Genomic DNA, 19,192 nt, shown 5'->3' with positions numbered 1-19,192 from the left:
CACGAACCAGGTACCACTTTCACAAACATTCCTTAATTAAAGAAAATTAATAAAATAACAAGAAAAGTTTATATAGGAAAGCATTGCTGAAATTAAGGACAATTCCTTAATTTCTGGATCCCCATACCACTGCCAAAAAATATAACTACGCAATGGAAACTGTTTTTCCTGGCTTAACTGTAGCTTAGATAAATCATTTCTGAAAAGAAAACCATACCTTACAGGATAGTAAAGGTAAAATAAATAAATGTAACAAACACCAGTGTTTTGAATAAACAATTCAGCGGGGCTAGGCCGGGATTAAAAGACGTCGATATATACTGTCGCTCTTACAGACTGAGCTATCTAGCCAACAGAACTTCCCAAGTGTCCTCACCCAACAATATGTAGCTAGTTATACTGAGAATCAAATTAAGGGTCAAAGTCAAAGTCAAAAGTTTTATTTAGAGTCGGTACATGGTATAACAATACAACATAAGCTCTAAGGACTAACATACAGGACATACACATTGCATAATAAAACACTAAAAGTACTTTACTCATACATCACATTTCATTTTCAGCTAGGTTAGCACTATCATTTGTTAAAAGCACATGTACACAAGTAGCTGGTTAAAATAGCAGATATCAGTCTAAAAACATGGGGTGTAAAAGCATATTTAAAACCTTGTGTACTTGTATGAGAGTAATAAGTGAAAGGGGAGGTTACTGATACGAAAAACAAGAGTGCATTGGGACAGGGTTCCTTAAGAAATGTTCCTGTTTAACTGGCTTGACCAAGTGTTTCTACTCTTCTACATGCCCGTGTCGTAGCCACAGTTTTCATTGGTTAATCAAATTATATTATAATTACATGGGGTGTAAACATAAATGTATAGTCACAAATGTCTCCATGTTTCTGTTAGCCTAGGGGGTTGAGGAATGCTTTAATACATGTTCTGACTTTAATAGGGCATATATGTTTTATTAATCTGTTTTATTGTAAGTCACATGTCTGTTGCCATATCATTATGATATTGCAGCTTAAAGATTGACATCTGTATCTAGTGTCAATGGGCACATATTTTGCTGTGTTATTGGGTACTATTAAGTGTGTTAGACTGGAGAATAAATAGATGTCTTAAGAATGTTTTAGAATACATTAAGTAATATCTGAAGCCATTAATTAGAATGTACACAACATTAATATTAAGCCCAACTCAATTTCTCATGATGATGATTCATTAGGTAAAAATAAATGAACCCTTGTATGTGAAATTCAACAACATACATTGTATATGTGGAGTATCTCTTTTTGCAAAGTATCCTATAAGTAAATGAAAAACCGCTTTTGATTGAACACATACAGTGTAACAGTCAAAATGATAGTTTATTTTAGGGTTATCTGTAATAAGGGAAAGGTGAATTATTTTGAATTTATTTTGACATTGTGGAATAAATTTATTATCTGTTCTATTGTGAGTATAATGTAATGGGATATAAATTACTCAGATTATTGCATAAAATAAATATTATTCGCTTAAGAATAAATCATATCTCAAACCATGCATTCAAATATGCAAAACACATATGATGGTAAAGAAGATACAGGTATTCAATCAAATTACATGTAGTTTTGATGTAAAAATAGATAGCAGTTACTTTATTTCAGTGATGTAAAAATAGATAGCAGTTACTATATTTCAGTGATGTGTAGTAGCTTTTAGCCTGATGACATATCTAACAGTAGAGATATACATGATTAGGATGTGAATGTTTGGGCATACTGTATTATGCACTGTTGTTAAGTATTTAACAGGTAGATATAGATGTTGTTCTCTCATCCCTCTGTGTGTGTATAATAAAACTGTATAGGGCAATAAAGGTGTGTTATAAACGTCTGTCCTACACCCCATTTCATATTACAATAGATCAAAAATGATGTGATGTCATGAAATTAGGGAAATTCTGATGCCCCGATGCCGCCGACATGAAGAAATTGAAAACTAACACAATGTATTAGAAATATAATTCAGAAAGATGGTATTATTTTCCTGCACAGTTTGGTGAAAATGGATTATGTTGAATATTGAAGAGCAGCTTTTTTTTTTCTTCTTCTTTCAAAAAGCTCAGGAAAAAGACATATATTTTCAAAATGGTAGCTTGTCAAGATTCAAGATTTTATTTGTTCAAATCAGGGCAAAACCCCTGAGAAACTTTGGGTTATCCCCAATTTGAAAACCCTGAGGTAGAATTTCCTCATCCTGCACCTGTTTGAATAATAATTACCTGTACAAACAAGTCTAGGTAGAAATGATATCGTTCTACTTATGAAGTGTTGGAGCAGGACGTACAGTCGTTCAATGTTTTAGACAAAAACCATATAATTTGATATACATGTACTGTATTTCTATACTCGTAATTACTATTGCTGAGATCTGGTTCAAATCTGTCAACAATATATACTAATGCACTGTGTACATTATGTGTGGATGAGTACACTAAGGTGGAATTTTAACTTTTAAATGTGATCAATAGACAGAACTTCTACAGTATTGATATATGTATACATGTTGTATGTCAGTTTGGATATTAGTTACTCAGTATGTGGGGGCCAGGTACAGTACTTGGTGTGTAGCTAGCTATAGATAGGTAAGTGATGTATAACCAGGTGATTTGGGTTATACTGAGGTCATCGACACAGTAATCCTGATCACCTGTACATTAGTGAGGGCGTGACCGAGGTACAGATACAAGGGAGGGTGTTACCTATGTACAGATATATATATATGGCTGGCCCACTTTCCCAGATCTCTGCACATCATGCTATTGTTTTCTTATCTATCTACTGAAGACAAATATCGCTCTAGGCCAGTCCTTGTGTGCAGTCAAGGGGAAAGCAAAAACAAGTTTCTGTAACAGAGTAAATCTGGACTGTTACAAGCCCAGTAAAAGTGACCCAGCCCTTTCTGTGTTTATCTGGACTGTTACAAGTTTATTTATAACTTTATTTCCTGTTTATTCATTGCTGATCAGGATAGCATTTTTTTATTTACAGACTATGAGTAATGCATGTGTCTGATCATGTTGTCCATCAGTTGATTTATAGCTGGTATTTGTTAAAATGATTCAATTTGATACCACTACCAAAATGAAAACAGGAAACAGAAAACATTTATTAACATTTTAGGGGAAAAAAATCATTTTAGAAAATTACATAATTGTATTAATATTAAATTTCATTATTTTACATTTATTATGAAACAAAGGTAATAAGTACTCTGGAAGTGTGTAGAGGGTCTTAATATGGGAGGAAAGCAGGGAACACAGAGAAAACTCGCAGGATAGATATAACCACCCATTAATATATTACCAGCATGTTTACTTAAAGGCACAAGTTAAAATTTCTGGTTCTCTACAATATTGTTCAATATTGATCACCACTTTTCTGCATTGTTTGAGATGTCTGTATAAGATATCAGGAATCAAAAACTTAGGTCGGATGCTCACTGTCAATATGAAGATTGACAACTGTATTTCTGTGTTTGACATTATGACAGATTTCAAAATCATATTCAGAATAGATCTGTTGATATGAACATTTGTATTTCTGTATTTGATATTAAAATCTATAAACAGATTCAGAATAGATCTGTTGATGTGAACATTTGTATTTCTGTATTTGATATTAAAATCTATAAACAGATTCAGAAAAGATTTTCATCACAAAAATATGTAAGTATTGGACACCAGTGCTTATAATCACCTGTGTACATTAAATAAAAAATAAAAACCCAGGAAGACTGCCATTGTCAGATGAAAAAATCTATGAAGCAACTGAAGCAATGTCGTAGCAGTATTAAAATGTGTTAGTTTGTGAGACGAGACAGGACAGCTGATAGCACTGTAGCTTATTGTGCCACTGACGATATATTGATCTTTCTGTTTTCAGGGTCCTGTCTGGTGGAGGCGGGGGAGAGCTTCAAACAGCTGGCAGACCTCAAGTATTCCATGGAGGACACTGTTAAGCAGAACTTCCTGGAACCACTTGGCCTGCTGCAGACTAAAGATATCAAGGAAGTGAACGTTAGTTATCATGACTACCATTATCTATTTGATAAAGGCAGACAAGCTAAAATAAGTATGGTGTGCTTTCACTCTCACCTGCTGATTATTCATTTGATGAATTCTAATATATTCTTTCCAAAAAAAGTTTCATGTTAAATTAAAATACAATATTCTATATTATTGTGACTTGTTTAATTAATTGATTACTTAGTATTAAGTTAATTGATTACATACTTAAAAGTTAATTGGTCACTTAATGTATAGTTAATTGATAACATAGTATGAAATTAATTGATCAGTTACTGTATAGTTAACTGATTACTTAGTTAAAAAGTTAATTGGTTACAAAGTGTTAAGTTAATTGAATGCATATTGTAAAGTCAATTGATCACTTAGTGTATAGTTTATTGATTACATAGTGAAAAGTCAATTAATCACATAATATGAAGTTAATTGATTGCATAGTGAAAAGTTTCAATGAGCATCCTCTGTTACAGCACCACCGAAAGAAGCTGTCTGGACGGCGACTGGACTTTGACTGTAAGAGGAGGAAGAAGGATAAAGGTATTCTAGCTCCTTGTCACTGTATCAATAGAGTGTTGAGCCACGTTAGCATTGTTACATGTAGAATCGTGGACATGGTTCTACCGTTGCTGCTATCTGTAGTTATGTTGATTGTTATGGAGATTCACTGTTCAGTATAAGATTGCTATAGTATGTAGCATGCCTATAATCTCCGTGTGTTGATTTCACTTACGCACATGTGCATAGTCTTGATATGGCTGGCATTGTTGATGTTTGGAATGTTTGAACAGGTCATAATGATGTAAATATGTCATACGGTGACACCCTTAAATGACCATAGCTGTTAATAGGACGTTAAACAAAATAAAAACTAAACCCAATTGTGTGGAACAAAATCTTAGACCTGTATGTAGTGCATCATTGACTTACCAGAAGAATGTGTGTTGAACTATGAATGTTTTGGAATACACAACCAGGAAATGTTCAGGTTAAAAATCCTTGTCTTGTCTTGTGTATTTCATGTCACCAATGCTTAACGCACTGTGCCATGGCCCATCAAATCATGACATCTCGTGACCAACAAAGTACCGAATGATGATCAATGGGTTGCTTAAATATTAATCTGATGATCAACCAATAATCAAATGGTCACCATTATTAATGGGGCTTTCTCATTATTCAAAGACCACCAATGACCCATTAAACTATAACATGTCATGATTAATGAATTATTCGGTGATCACCAATGGTTATTAAGATTATAGTGTCACAATGATACACCGTAACATAACTCTATGGGGCTGTGTGTCTTTACTTATTATGACATATTTAAATGATATGACGACACGTAAAGATATCAATGGACGGACCATTAGCAACATTGGACGTGCATTAGCAATTAGTTGTCAGTTGTCCTTGGTGGATCACCTATCTGACCTCCATAATATGTGAGTTTGGAGGTGTTGCCCTAACCTATTGTGTTTTTCTCCCAACAGGAGGTTAGTACCATGGCACTGTCTGCACTGAGGTCATCTCCCCAGGTCGTGACCTCAGTTTCACTTAAGTATCACATTCCTTATCTGCATGTAGTCAGTATGGTCCTATCAGTGACAGAAGTAAGACTCTCTCCACAGTGTCACAGTCGTCCTCATCGGTGAGGCCAGAATTTCTTTTCATTTGGGAAAAATATTTTCATTACCCAAGTCAAAAGAAAATCAGTGCATTTAGGCTTTAGGAGTTAATAAAACTGTAATTAAATGCATGATATGTTTTTTATGAAGTTTTGAAAAAAGTTTTGATATTGACAAAGTTTATCATATATCCTACATTTAAAACGGGACATTTTTGTATGTGGTATTTCATGTTGGCAATGCTGCTGCAGCATGTATTCAATTTTTTGTCATTATATTTAAATGTGCCAACAGTTTTGTTAATCTTATATGCAAAAAATCACAAAACTATCTACACACTGAAAAGATCCGCTTATAATACCATAAAAGGAGAGTGTCAATTCTGAGTACGATTATGAGACTGAGGCCTGATTGACATGCATATCATTTAAGATCTGATTCTACAGTCAGACTGTAAGTTAGTTATAGTTACTTCAACATATTTTTTCTGAGCAATAGTAAGTCTTCGTGTTTACCTGATAAGAGTCATGGGGGGTGTACAGTATTATCTAAATAGAATGCTTCTGAAGGTTAAAGGTTTTTGTTTGGATCAGATTTCCCTCCAGTTTAAACAGGTTAGATACACACTAAGTAGAGTATGATATACAAAGTCAAGTTAAATTTACATTGTGTAAAATATATACAAGTTCCAGTTTGTTGAGGATCAGACAAGATACATCATCCTTTAAGTAGACTAGATACACAATTTTCAGTTGAGGGTTCATGCAGTTCACACAAGTTAGATGAATGTAACTTTTGTAGAATATATACACAATTTCATTTTGTTGAGGGTTTAGTTTGCACATGTCAGATATACATATTCCAGTTCATTGAAGGTTCAGTTTACACAAGTAAGTAAAATATTGCACAAGTTACAGTTCATTTAGGGTTCTGTTAAAATAATTAACTTTAATTAAGTATGATAAAGTACACAAGTTTCTGTTTGTATTGGGTTAATTTTTGGACGAGTTTGATAAGTACCGGTATTTATAACGTAGGCTATATGATATTGAGAAGATCCAGTGTCCGATTGGTTGTTTGGTGTAGATGCTAGACTAGAGATTTACATGTGTTGCTTCAGGTAGCAGGCTTGTGCCCATATGTCCTGTGTTGTTTTGTCTGTGCTTGCGTTACTTAACTGACAAACGTCAGAAGAGGGAACAACAACTTATGATTGTAAACTGTTCTGCTTGTCTGCTATGATGGACTCTTGATGTGTGTGTGTGTGTTTATACAATATAAATCCATCATTTTTCATTCCTTTGACATTTCAATGTTCCTTGTGTATTGTATCTGAATATTTGGCATTTAAATGTTATTAGAATAGATGTATAGTTTTTAAAATCTTTTTCATGGATTTTTGTTGGTGTTTGCCAATTTCCAAAAAAATGTTATACTGTGATTGTTGCCATTTGATACAGCAGGGAACATATATACTGTAAACAAACATTCTGTAGATATAACTTTTCACAGTTTGAATATAGTGTATTGACAAGCTGAAGAAGTTAAAGCAGGACTGATGATCAGATGCATCTTAATACATGTTTACAGAAAAACTTAATTCTCAATTACTCATAATGCCAGTGATTTGGTCAAAAGCTCAAGGGTTATACCAGAATATTTTGACTTTTGAAATTAGTTGCTTTTCGTTTTTGCTGTATTGAAAATTTCTGTGAACAACAAGTATTATCATCTGAATAACTGATACAATCAATCTTGCTTTGTAAGTTTTTTTAAAAATTCTTATCAAGTTTAGCAAGTGCTGTTTCACTCCAATTAGTATTTTGTTTTCATGTTTGTAGAGTTCACATTATTTCAGTAATACATGTATCCTTGGTGTTGTGTGTACACTACTAGAAGTTATATTGGCTGTATACAGCCCGGTGAAGGGAGACTACTCCTTATGCTTGCACTGGAAGGCTACTGACACTATGCCATTCAGACATGCTGTGCATTTATTTCTACATACGTACAAGTATACACATATGTAGGGTTTCTGTGGCATCTCCCCCTCCTCTTTATTCTACGTTAGACTTTTCCCGACCTATTTATTTTTGCCAATTAAGTCTACATTTTGTTAAAAAAAATATGTCAAGTTCATAAAATGCTACTTTAAAAAAAAATATTCTAAAATGTTTATCGAATCTTAAATTTTAGGTTTGCATATTACATTGTATTTCATTACTTACATTTCCATTTCCTGTTTTGATAAAAATTAGTTTAATACATAAACAATAATATAATAAAGAATGTTTGATCCTGGTAAAAACCAAAGAACAAGGAGAAATTGGCATTCAAACTTAAAGGAGTGGTAATACTATACCTACAGCAATTACATACTTTAGCAATCTGCTATCACTAGGTACCTTATTTAACAACAAAGTTATTAAGAAAATAAGAAAATAAAATAAAAACAAAAACATCTACTTTTAAGGTGAATATGCAGAGACTGTGCCTAAATGCAACAGTATAATTTACCATTTGTTAATTACCCCACTGCTCACCCTAAAGAATACAAAACATACTTCTTTATGTAAATTAAAAAACAATTCCCAACATTTGAAAGCATTCATTTCTATCCTTCAATTTTGTACAAGCTAATAATAAAAAAAATATTGTGATGCCTACGCTACTACCAAGGAAACAAAAGTAAATGTGTATCTTGATTATTGCAAAATACTTGAATGCTGCTATGATATAGCTGTGTGCGTGTTTGAGTACAAGCTACATAAAATGCAGCCATGTTTGGAGGTTTGTATTTGCACACTAACCCACTGTGTTCATGTCTCCCTTCTGACAGAGGCCGGAGCACAGAAGTCAGGTAACTTGTCCACTCATTCTTATACTTACAGCTAGCTTTGTCCTCAGTTTTATGGCTTGTGTGGTGGTAATCTTATGTACACTGGTCATAAGACCCTGTCAGATCTCACACTGCATCTCATGTTTTGTTTACGGTGGAAGTTTACTGAAAGGTTTTAACAGGGAAATGCATGGTTTATGACTATTGTACTGTGGTTGAGAGAAAGGTAAGAATATTGGTGACATATTTATGTCTAAAATTTTGAAGACGATGAAAGAAGAAATTTCAATTTTGCACCAAAAGAACTATATGAAGGTAATGACACTGATGAATGGCATGTATGGCGTGGTTCTATTTATGGGTAGTACAAACATGTAAAAACTATTGGGTGCATCTTTGGATATTATTGGTTGAGTTATCTTTAATCACATCAGTATGTGGGTGGTTTGTCATCAGTATGTGGGTGGTTTGTCATCAGTATGTGGGTGTTTTGTCATCAGTTTGTGGGTGGTTTGTCATCATAATATGGGTGGTTTAATTATCAGGATTCAGCTAATTTTATTCTGACATCATAAGACTGGTTTTCTATACCAACAGAGGTGACTACCTTAGCATTAATCATTCAACCTTTGGGATTAAAGGTCATACGTTTTTGCATCTTGATCGATAAAGCATGACAAGTGATGGAGTGTAGGTGTTTATAAACACATGTGCCCTGCATAGTTCAGTACCATATATTTTTACTCTGCATGAACAAGCATGTGTAACCAGAACGTCTGTGTCTAGATGTTGTGCATGTCGGCATTCCGCATGGAATCCTGCATTTTAAAGAGCTTCCATTCGTCACTGTTTTAGTATTGATGTATCATTTTGTATTTTGTCGAAATTTGTGGTTTTATTGAAGGTCTTCTGGTGACGTGATTTACCACCTTGTTATTTAATCATGTATTTTGACCATGTCTTTATAACAGATATATGATACTAGAGGTTAAAGCTGATTCATGAATATTTAAATACTGTGTAAATGTTGACTGATTAGTTATCACTTGAATAAAAACATGTAAGACCAGAGGATAAGGCCAATTATAATACGGTATTGGTAAAGCATGCTGATTGTTTACTTCCGCTGTTTATTAAAATATATCAACCCTCATGGTTGATGACCATCCTACAACTGCTGTATCAGACTTAGAGTAAGTACTAGGACTGGTGTTGGCTCCCATCTTCACAGAGAGGTCAAACATTTTACATCACAAATGTCATCAATCCATAAGATAGGCATGGGTAGCTCGGTGATAATACCAGATTTGTTAATTGGGCAAGAAACATATTTTTGTTAACAGTGTCATTTCGCAGACTTGAAACATTGATCTGAAACAGTATTACATCCAATTCCAATAAGCATTCATTTTGGTGAAAAACTACACGAAATCGGTATAACATTATGTACAAGGCACAATTTATGAAAACCTGTTGGTAAAATTAGGTTGTTTGTTATGCTTCTATGTATCTTATAGTAGCCCCAAAGCTTTCATATTGTTTTCAGTTTAATTCTAACCCTGTAGACAGTGCACAAAACCTTTAAATAACACTACTAGATTAAGTCTTATGTAATGCTACTAGATTTTATTGGCTTTTGAATTTGTTAGCCCTTTTGACCTATCCTGTGTTGATGGGCCATTAAGCATTGATAATAATAATAATAATAATAATTGGCTTTTGAGGCAGTTTCAAAAAAGAACCCTCTTTCTTCCTTAACCCCATTAATGGTTGCATTTTGAACTCTACTGTGTACTTTACAAAAGTTAATCATAAAATATCCCATACTGTTGTAAATCATCAACAATATTTCTGTAGAATGTCAACAATATAATTGTAACTGATAGATATTTAATCATCAGAGTGAAATATTTCAAACTGCTGTTTTTAGCCTGCTGCACAAGCAAGTAGATATTAGGGTTTACTACAGTAGCACAAAGTGCTACTACCTTCCAAAAGTTAGTGTCGAACCCTGAAGTGGATCTGCATATTTATTTTTAGGAGAAACTTAACTCTAGAGTCGTTCCTATTAGGATCAAAGAAATACCTGGGAAAATAAATTTCTTCTTTGTATGTTATGTAAAGGCAGCTTATATATATTATTTAAATAATGTATTCATCAATTAAGCACAAAAAATAATATGACAATAGAAAAGTTGCTTTTAGTTTAGCTATATAATATTTGTATGTACATTTACTCTGAAATAAATTCCTGACAAATTGAGCGTCTTCTTAGATGAAACTGACAATTGTTTTCAAATGAATACAGCCCTTTCTACACTCATTTGCTTAAGGGTTGTTACAGGAGACAAATATTGTTTGGCGTTGAATGTTCTTTCACCGGTACCTGTTGAACATCTTCAGGGTTAGTTAGGACCATTAACCCTTTCACCACTATGTAACTTTAGTAGACTCTACCATGCATTGATCTGGATGAGTCCATTATGGTCTGCAGTGGTGAAAAGGTTAATACTGAATTTATTACAACTGTTGACGTAATACGCTACAAAGACATAAAACAGTTGTGTTTTCATAAAACAAAGTAGAAAGGGAGAGATTTGTATTACCTGACCGGGTATGCGATATTTTATGAAATACTTTTACAAGAATACACATAAATCCTTTTACAACTCTTTTGTATCATCATGCAAAATCAGTAATTTTAAGTTTCAATAAAAGAGCATGGCTTGACTGTCATTTAATAAAGCTAATTACATCTCCACAGACGTGCCAGATATTTGAAAGACCTGTATTATAACCAGTATTTCTTTTATTGGTACTTAAAAATGTATCTTAATTCAGTAAAATTTAATATGAACAATATTTTTCAGGCTCTACTGTCACAGAGGAAGAGATTAGAGTGGCAGAAGAAAAGTTTGAAGAATCAAAAGAACTTACTGAAACAGCAATGTACAACTTGTTAGAAAATGATGTAAGTTATGATGTGTGTTGATTGAATTCCCTTACCTTTGTTCATTATTTGTGTTATTTAACTCCTTCACCCCTGAAATTTCATAATAATGAACTATTCCAACCATTGATCTGGAAGATTTCAAATGTGTCTCCAGGGGTGAGTGAGTTAAATATATGGTGTATATATATAACAAAGCGAAACAGTACCATATGTAGCAGGAAACTTTGTTGGCCGAAAACATTGATCTGCATCATCCTAAAATTAACTCATGTTACATTAACAAAGGTTAAACTTACAAATTTCAAATGCACAACCTTTTTCAACCAAAATAAGAAAAAAAAGTGGTGTAATAGCTTCAGAGTAACCCATACATGGCTAAGTAGAGGTTAGGCCATACATGCATACTTAAAATTTCAACAAATATAGCTGTAGAATGGTTCAACCCCAGTGTCTCCTTCACGTAGAGAAATAAAGAATTCCATAACTTGCATTAGTTCTAGATTTCTATAATACTCCAAAGTTAATTAAAAGTTGTGTTTTGTACAGTGTTGTACATATAACAACATGTTAGACAGACGCTTATTTTTGTGTTCAAAGGTGGAACAGATAGCACAGCTGCAGTCCTTTATTGAGGCAGAAGTTGATTATCACAGATCTGCGGTAGATGTTCTACAAAACCTGCTAACCACCTTGGATACAAAGTACGTACAGTAACCCTTCAGGGAGTTTGTAGTTCATAAAAATCTAGAGATCTGCATAGGTGACTGATACTGATATTAATTTTTGTAGAGGATTACACAGATCATGTTTTTTGAGGGGTTTGGGTGTGGGTGTGGGGGGGGGGGGGATAGATTACTTCAAGTATTTCATCAATTTGAAGGATGATTTTTACCTTCATTTTACCTTAAGGACTGAAATTCGTAACTTTATGTTTATATTTTGTCATCAAAAGTTAATTAGGCAGGCAACCCTGTAAAGGGAGATAACTTTTTTTTTTTTTTTTTTTTGTGCATGTTTGAAATCCATTGATTTATTCATGAACTTACAATTTGCCCACTTTTTAACTTCTCAATTTAATCATTTTCAAATGATTTTTCTTGAATTTTCGTGAAGACATTAGATACTTTTAATGTAAATTTTATAAACCCAGACAGTAAATACATGCTGCATATTTTCATCATTCTTGATATCTAAACATAGAATTTAAAAATTTATGATCCAAGTAACACCATACTATATACTAGTTATCTTGCTTTGTGGAAAACTTTTTTACCAGTACTTACAATCTCTATTGTTGTGCATATGATGTTTAATCCACAGACGTAACCATGCTATGTCACGACCAAAATCGGAACATGTACCCAAAAGAGCCTCTATCAGAAACAGGACGCCATCGCCAGCCAACTTCTATGAATCTACCAATGATTTTGACACTACGAGTTCTAACAGTTACAATTTCAACTCCTCCCCACAGTATGCACAAGGTAAATACAACCACACGTCCCCTGTATGTAATACAACACCTCCTCCCCAACAAAGGAAACATAACACTGCCCCAGGAGGTAAACACCCTCCTAGTAGTTGTTATTACACCACCTCCTGGAAAGCTGAATACTTCAGTACTGTGTTCAAATTTGGTTAAAGTTATAGAAAATGTTGAAGTATCTGCTGTTATTGCATCTTACCAGATTTACCAAGGAAGAATCTCAACTAATTGCTGTAGTCAGGTGAATGAAGAACAAAAAATATCCAACTTTGCTGTTTCTGAAATACAACAGTATGATCATATTAAACATTGTAGACTTTTCAGATGTGTCTGGGTCATTTTTCAGCTAAACCAAATTTTTTTGGAGCCACTAAAAGTGTCAAAGTGAACTCATAGTATTAAATTTCCTCTTTTTCTCAACTTGAAAATAAGATTAATTAACTTCTACATTTTCATGTCATTGAAATTGTTCTGGTCATATGTAATGACCTTTAATTTAACTAAACCTCCAGTAAAAAAAATATGTTAAAATAGTCACGGAATATTAGCATGAAGTAATCGTAATTTCAACATTTGTAAAATTGTTTATCTGTTCTAGCTGAGAAGAAGCAGCCTTGTTGTGAAGCAATATATGATTTTGAGCCTGAAAATGAAGGTGAACTTGGCTTCGCGGAGGGTGACATCATCAACCTGGTGTCTCAGATTGACGAGAACTGGTATGAGGGCTCAATCCACGGAACCACTGGCTTTTTCCCCGTCAACTATGTCCGTATAGTAGTGGACCTGCCCCACTGAGGCCTCTCCATCGTCTACTACCTGTGTTATGGAACTGGCTGGGACTACAAGTTAACAGAATAATATTGTTTATGGCATGCATATGTAGAGTGATTAGGGGGTTCGTCTGTTGTTGAGACAGCTGCTCAGACAAGGTGTAACAGGGACACTGATAACCCCGCTCAGATACAGGTCACAGACAACAATCTCTCATAGAACTTACAGTCACACTCTTTACATGGATTTCTGGAAACTCCAATACTCATCTATACCATTGATCAATAAAATTAACAATATGTGTCAAAGGGTTCTGTTGGTGAATTTCAGATATGTGGTATGAACATCTAGAAGATAAGTACATGTATAATGGGTAAGGAAACTTTTAAACAAGACATATTTTTGATTGAGTTTACTAGGGTTAGGTAAGTTTTCTATCGAGTTTACTCGGGGTAAGGTAAGACATATTTTTGATTGAGTTTACTCGGGTTAGGTAAGACATATATTTTATTGAGTTTACTAGGGGCTAAGTATAGATACTGAATATATTATACAGTAGTTCTTGTCCAGTCTGACCATGCTATATATATCTGGGACCTTGATATAGCTCTGTGTATTCGGGAAAGAAAGATGAATGTTATTAACAAACCAAAGGACATTCTATATATTTATCAATTATTTAAGAAAAAAGAGTAATTAATATAATAAAGAAACTTTGTATATATTTATGCCAAATTCTAGAAAGTTTAACCATTCAATATAAAGGAACAACAAATACAGATGATGGAAGAAAATACTATTTGATAGCTGAACAGTGTGATACACAAGTTTAGATATGGAGACCATGTAACCCTGCCAAGACCAAACTGAGTACGAGGAGGAGACTTGTAGGTTTGTTGTTACATCTGTTGTTAAGTTTGATAGACTTCCTGTCAGAGAGGTTTTACCGACTTCCTGTCAGAGAGGTTTTACCGACTTCCTGTCAGAGAGGTTTTACCGACTTCCTGTCAGAGAAGTTTTACCGACTTCCTGTTAGATAGGTTTTACCGACTTTCTGTCAGAGAAGTGTATTCCATGTTGAGGGACTGTGTTATGTTTATGTTAATATGATGTTTGAGAGTGAACCATCTCTAAGAACATGTCATTAGTAGTTAGTTATAGCACAGGAAATTTACTGTCTGCAATTTTACAGAATGAAATCCAACAGTTTATGGTTCGTGATTTTCCACTTGGAAGTAAAAGGTAGATTTATTGTGTATAGAGAGAAATGATGGATCAAGCAGTTGTGATCCCCAGATTAATCTTCAGTCTACTAGTGTGTGTACAAGAAAATTCAAAAAGTAGCTAGCTGTGGAGATGTCCCCAGATATCTGAAGTATATGGTGCTAAGATTTTAGGATATCTCAGATATCCAGAACATGTCTTGTGTACATGTCCAGATGAAAAAAAAATAACATTACATACCATTACTGCATTTTTCATCTACAAATCTACATGTTTTATATTTGGAAGGTGTTCACTGATGTTGACACAGGTATACAAACATTTACATATCCAGTACAGAGGAAATCATGTTGTGAAGATTTCTGTCAACATCAATATGACTAGGTATCTGGGAGACATCTCAAAGTGTATACGATACCATTTATTTCTCCACATAAAATGGCCAAAGTTGTCAGAGCAGAGTAGAATCAACAATGCTAGGTGGGGTTTTCTCAAATCTTGAAAATCTATTTATCTATTCAGTAACACAAGCTAAACGTTCACTTTGCTCGGATAACCTTGGTCGAAAAATCTTTACATAAGATTTATCATGTTGTGATGTTAACTTATTAAAGTTTGCTTTACAGAGTTTCCTTGTATCATAAGTATGGTAGCTTGGAATATAAACACTTGCTTTAACTTGAGATAAAGCTGCCTTCCAACCCTATGTGTTTCTATAGGTCATATTTTTTTCATGACAGTTTGAATATTTGGTGATCATGTCATAGAGATGATAATGTTACAGTATCTTATTACATTTTTTTTACAAAACAATTAAAATTGTTCCATGCTGGTGTATTTGAATGTCAATTCTATCAATCTTGTACTTTTTTCTGTACATGAAATATCGTTTAGAATAATCTTAATCAAGACTTCTTGTATTAAAAAAAAATGTTTAGTAAAACAAAATATGGACATTAGTATAATGTTATTACTTATAATAATCTTATTAGCATAGGATTGTACCAAGAATTTTTAACATTCTGTAATAGTTTTATTCAGTATTTGAGCTTTAAAAGTTAAACTTGCCAGATAAGTGTTTTTCCTTGACGATTTTGATAGTGTAGGTTTAATATAGATCTAGATTTTGTCTAAGAGTACCGGTGTACATTAATAAACTTGCTTCATTTTAATAGTAGAAATAGATAGCGGGATTAAGCTGTAAATGCCCAAGTGTCAAATATATCCATGAAAGTGTTGACAAAGATCATGAAATGATTTATTGGAAATCAAAATTATATATGTACAAGTAGTCTCAAATTAATTCTAAAAACTGAAGTGAACTAGCTAAGGTCTGCCTGCTTTTTAATGATAAAATGAAAATTGTAAACCAATCTTGTCTCCACATGTAAAATGAAAATTGTAAACCAAAAATTTGCAATCTTGTCTCCACATGATGCAGATATTTTGTTGATAGATCTGAATGCTGTAAAACATTATATTTCTGTGTTTAATTTTCGTTCCCAAACTGTGTCTGCTTTACTCACAAAAACTTGAATTTGTGAGTGAGAGGATACTATTTCATTATTGATAGTACACATAATTATTTCTTGATATTTTTTTTAGGAAAAATTATAATTTGCAAATGGTCCTTGTAATTTAACATGAAAATTACTATCACAAAAATAAATTGGTTAACAGTGTGTGGCATGCTTCAATATAAAAGTTATTGCTGTTTTGTATTCCTAAAACGAATGTTATATACAGACCTGACAAGGCGAGTCTAGATAATAGATTTGTCCATTGTATGCAGTTGTCTGCTTGCTATGCATTTAGGGTGACTACATGTCATCAGTCTTTGTCTCAATATGGCTACTGATGTATAACGATACCCCGCTACACAAAGTGAGGTTTAATCATGTGTCTGGTAGCCATGTATTCTCTGAAGACAATGGACGTTAGTGATTTGCTCAAAAATTAGCTATTTAATGGTTCATTCCAATTTTAATTTTGTTCTTTTGACATTTCACCGATTCAGAAGTGTTTTTATCTTGTGCAATTGAACCTTGCTATGTTATTTTCATATATTTTTATCATTGAAGACAGCATCAATCACGTATATATCAATTAACATAGATCTAGTATATACTATAGACTTGTTCATGGGTGATAAGAAATGAGATGTATTTGGTTTCATATTTTCTTCGATTTGTAGATAAAGATATTCATGTACAGCCATATAGATTGTGCATTATACCACAGTATGTATGTGTATATATGTATTATGATGTTACGTTGTAATATAATAAATTCACAGAAATTTCTTGTTAGTTTCCGGTCATTTGTTTTGTTTTACTATCCAAACCAGGCTACTAAGTGCCAATACAAAAGGGTGAACATCTATCCAAAAGTTGTTCTTGCATTGTTTTAATTGTACACATGAAAATCATACCATGGTCACCTTCTAGCTTCGCACTTAAAAAAAGATCCCTTTAGCTCAATCAATAGATTGGTGGACTGGGAAGCTTGAGTTGACCGGTTCGAAATTCAGTGGAAGCACACTATTAATTTTTCTGTTTCTATATGTTTCTATAATGAGAGGAATTAGTTTTGTTAAAGTGTCCAACAGATATTTATGCAGTCATTCATCATACTAATGAAGTTGTTGTACTTTACACCTACACTACTGCTTTACATACTACTTGTGAACTAGTCATCACTTACCCCATCCTTTGATTTGCTTAACATTGTTGAGTTACACAATTTGGCTTTATAAATTAAAACTAGAGATTTCTTTTTGTGTCTCTCCTTGTCAGAAAATGGCGGATGATGATTAAGTTTCATTCTAAAGATAATTCGAATAATATAAAGATATTGCCTGGACGAATCTTTAATAAAGATAATTATTTGGTGACATTTGACCTACTGTTGAAGGTCACAGTGACCTAATTACAGGGCATTTTACACCTTCTATTGATGGTCATGGTCGAAAATGTAAAGCATGGAAAAGGTTATGCTTACATTTATGCACTTGATGGTCATTTGATCTTTGACTAGAGAATAAAGTTTACAGAGACATGGTTAGGGTACACTTCACACCTTTCGTCGGTGATGTAAGTTTACTTCAAGTTTGAAGTGACAGAAATGTCCGACCCTCGGGATGATATTCTTGATTATCTCTAGTCTGAGGCTTTCACTGCAAAGCCTCCGGTAAGACAATCAAGAATATCATCCCGAGGGTTGGACATTTCTCTGTCACACCCTCAAGGTAGGGGATAATTGTTTTTCTCCCATCCTGTTTCACTCGCAAAATCCACTGACAAGCGTTGATTGCATGAAACATGAGCGTTATTGCAAGTTTTCACAGCAAATCCAGAGTTGTCTTTCATAGTCAGCTACTGTTGACATGACGTCATACTATTGTTATTACTTGGATCATGCCATTCTGCACGAGAATATCTCCCCCTAGAGGGTGACGAGCTGATCTTTTCTTACTTAAAAGGGAGACACACCTGTGAAGGGTTTGAGAAACATGTTTTATGTGTACCAGAAGGAGCCTACAGTCACAGGCTTGTCATTGAAACATCACCGTTATCTGAAGTAGACTCGACTTTTACCACTGACTGGTTTGTTATAATAATAATGCTAGTACTGTTACCACTTATCACAGCTTGTCCTTGAAACATCTTTAGTACACACCATCATTATCAATGATCACAGCATGTCATCAAAGCCATCTTCAGTATGCACTACTGACTGTCACCACTGATTGCAGTTGATCATAAAAACGATCTTAAATACACTAGCCTTACCGTTCATCAAGGGTTGTCATCTAAGTTATTTTGAGTACACAGTATCATTATACATCAGAGCTATCTCGGGTACAGTCTAATGCTATTGCTGATCATAGCTCGTCATCAATAGACATCTTAGTACACCATTGCTATAACAGATTGCTGCTTGTCAACAAAGACATCTTAGTACACTATTGCTATAACAGATTGCTGCTTGTCAACAAAGACATCTTAGTACACTATTGCTATAACTGATTACTGCTTGTCAACAATAGACATCTTATTCTCTTACCCTGGACTGTTGTATCCGCATTTTTACCGGTGCTAGATTTATTTGTCTCCGCCCTAGGGTTGAGACGGGGGGATTCCCCTATTCCTAACAATGGCATGACGTCACTTAAACAAATACAATGACGACCCGTCAACAATCCATCAACGTCACGT

The 19,192-nt window shown here is 33.9% G+C and overlaps 1 protein-coding gene across 2 annotated transcripts in view; it reads left to right on the top strand.

Moving 5' to 3' along the window:
- LOC110458308 (endophilin-A3-like) overlaps positions 1–17,277 on the top strand; it is a 33,733-nt gene extending 16,456 nt beyond the window's left edge. Inside the window, exons 5-11 of one of the 2 annotated variants that reach the window (XM_021509953.1) lie at positions 3,932–4,065; positions 4,545–4,611; positions 8,542–8,562; positions 11,412–11,512; positions 12,092–12,195; positions 12,815–12,978; positions 13,579–17,277. In XM_021509953.1, the coding sequence (XP_021365628.1) occupies positions 3,932–4,065; positions 4,545–4,611; positions 8,542–8,562; positions 11,412–11,512; positions 12,092–12,195; positions 12,815–12,978; positions 13,579–13,775 (788 nt within the window). In that variant the 3' untranslated portion in view covers positions 13,776–17,277. The remainder of the gene's footprint in view (positions 1–3,931; positions 4,066–4,544; positions 4,612–8,541; positions 8,563–11,411; positions 11,513–12,091; positions 12,196–12,814; positions 12,979–13,578) is intronic. The other variant, XM_021509954.1, reaches the window with a different exon arrangement.
- The last annotated feature ends 1,915 nt before the right edge of the window (positions 17,278–19,192 follow it).

This window comes from Mizuhopecten yessoensis, unplaced genomic scaffold, assembly GCF_002113885.1.
Source record: "Mizuhopecten yessoensis strain PY_sf001 unplaced genomic scaffold, ASM211388v2 scaffold9541, whole genome shotgun sequence".
Lineage (NCBI taxonomy): Eukaryota > Metazoa > Mollusca > Bivalvia > Pectinida > Pectinidae > Mizuhopecten > Mizuhopecten yessoensis.
This window is presented reverse-complemented; position numbering and strand designations above follow the sequence as displayed.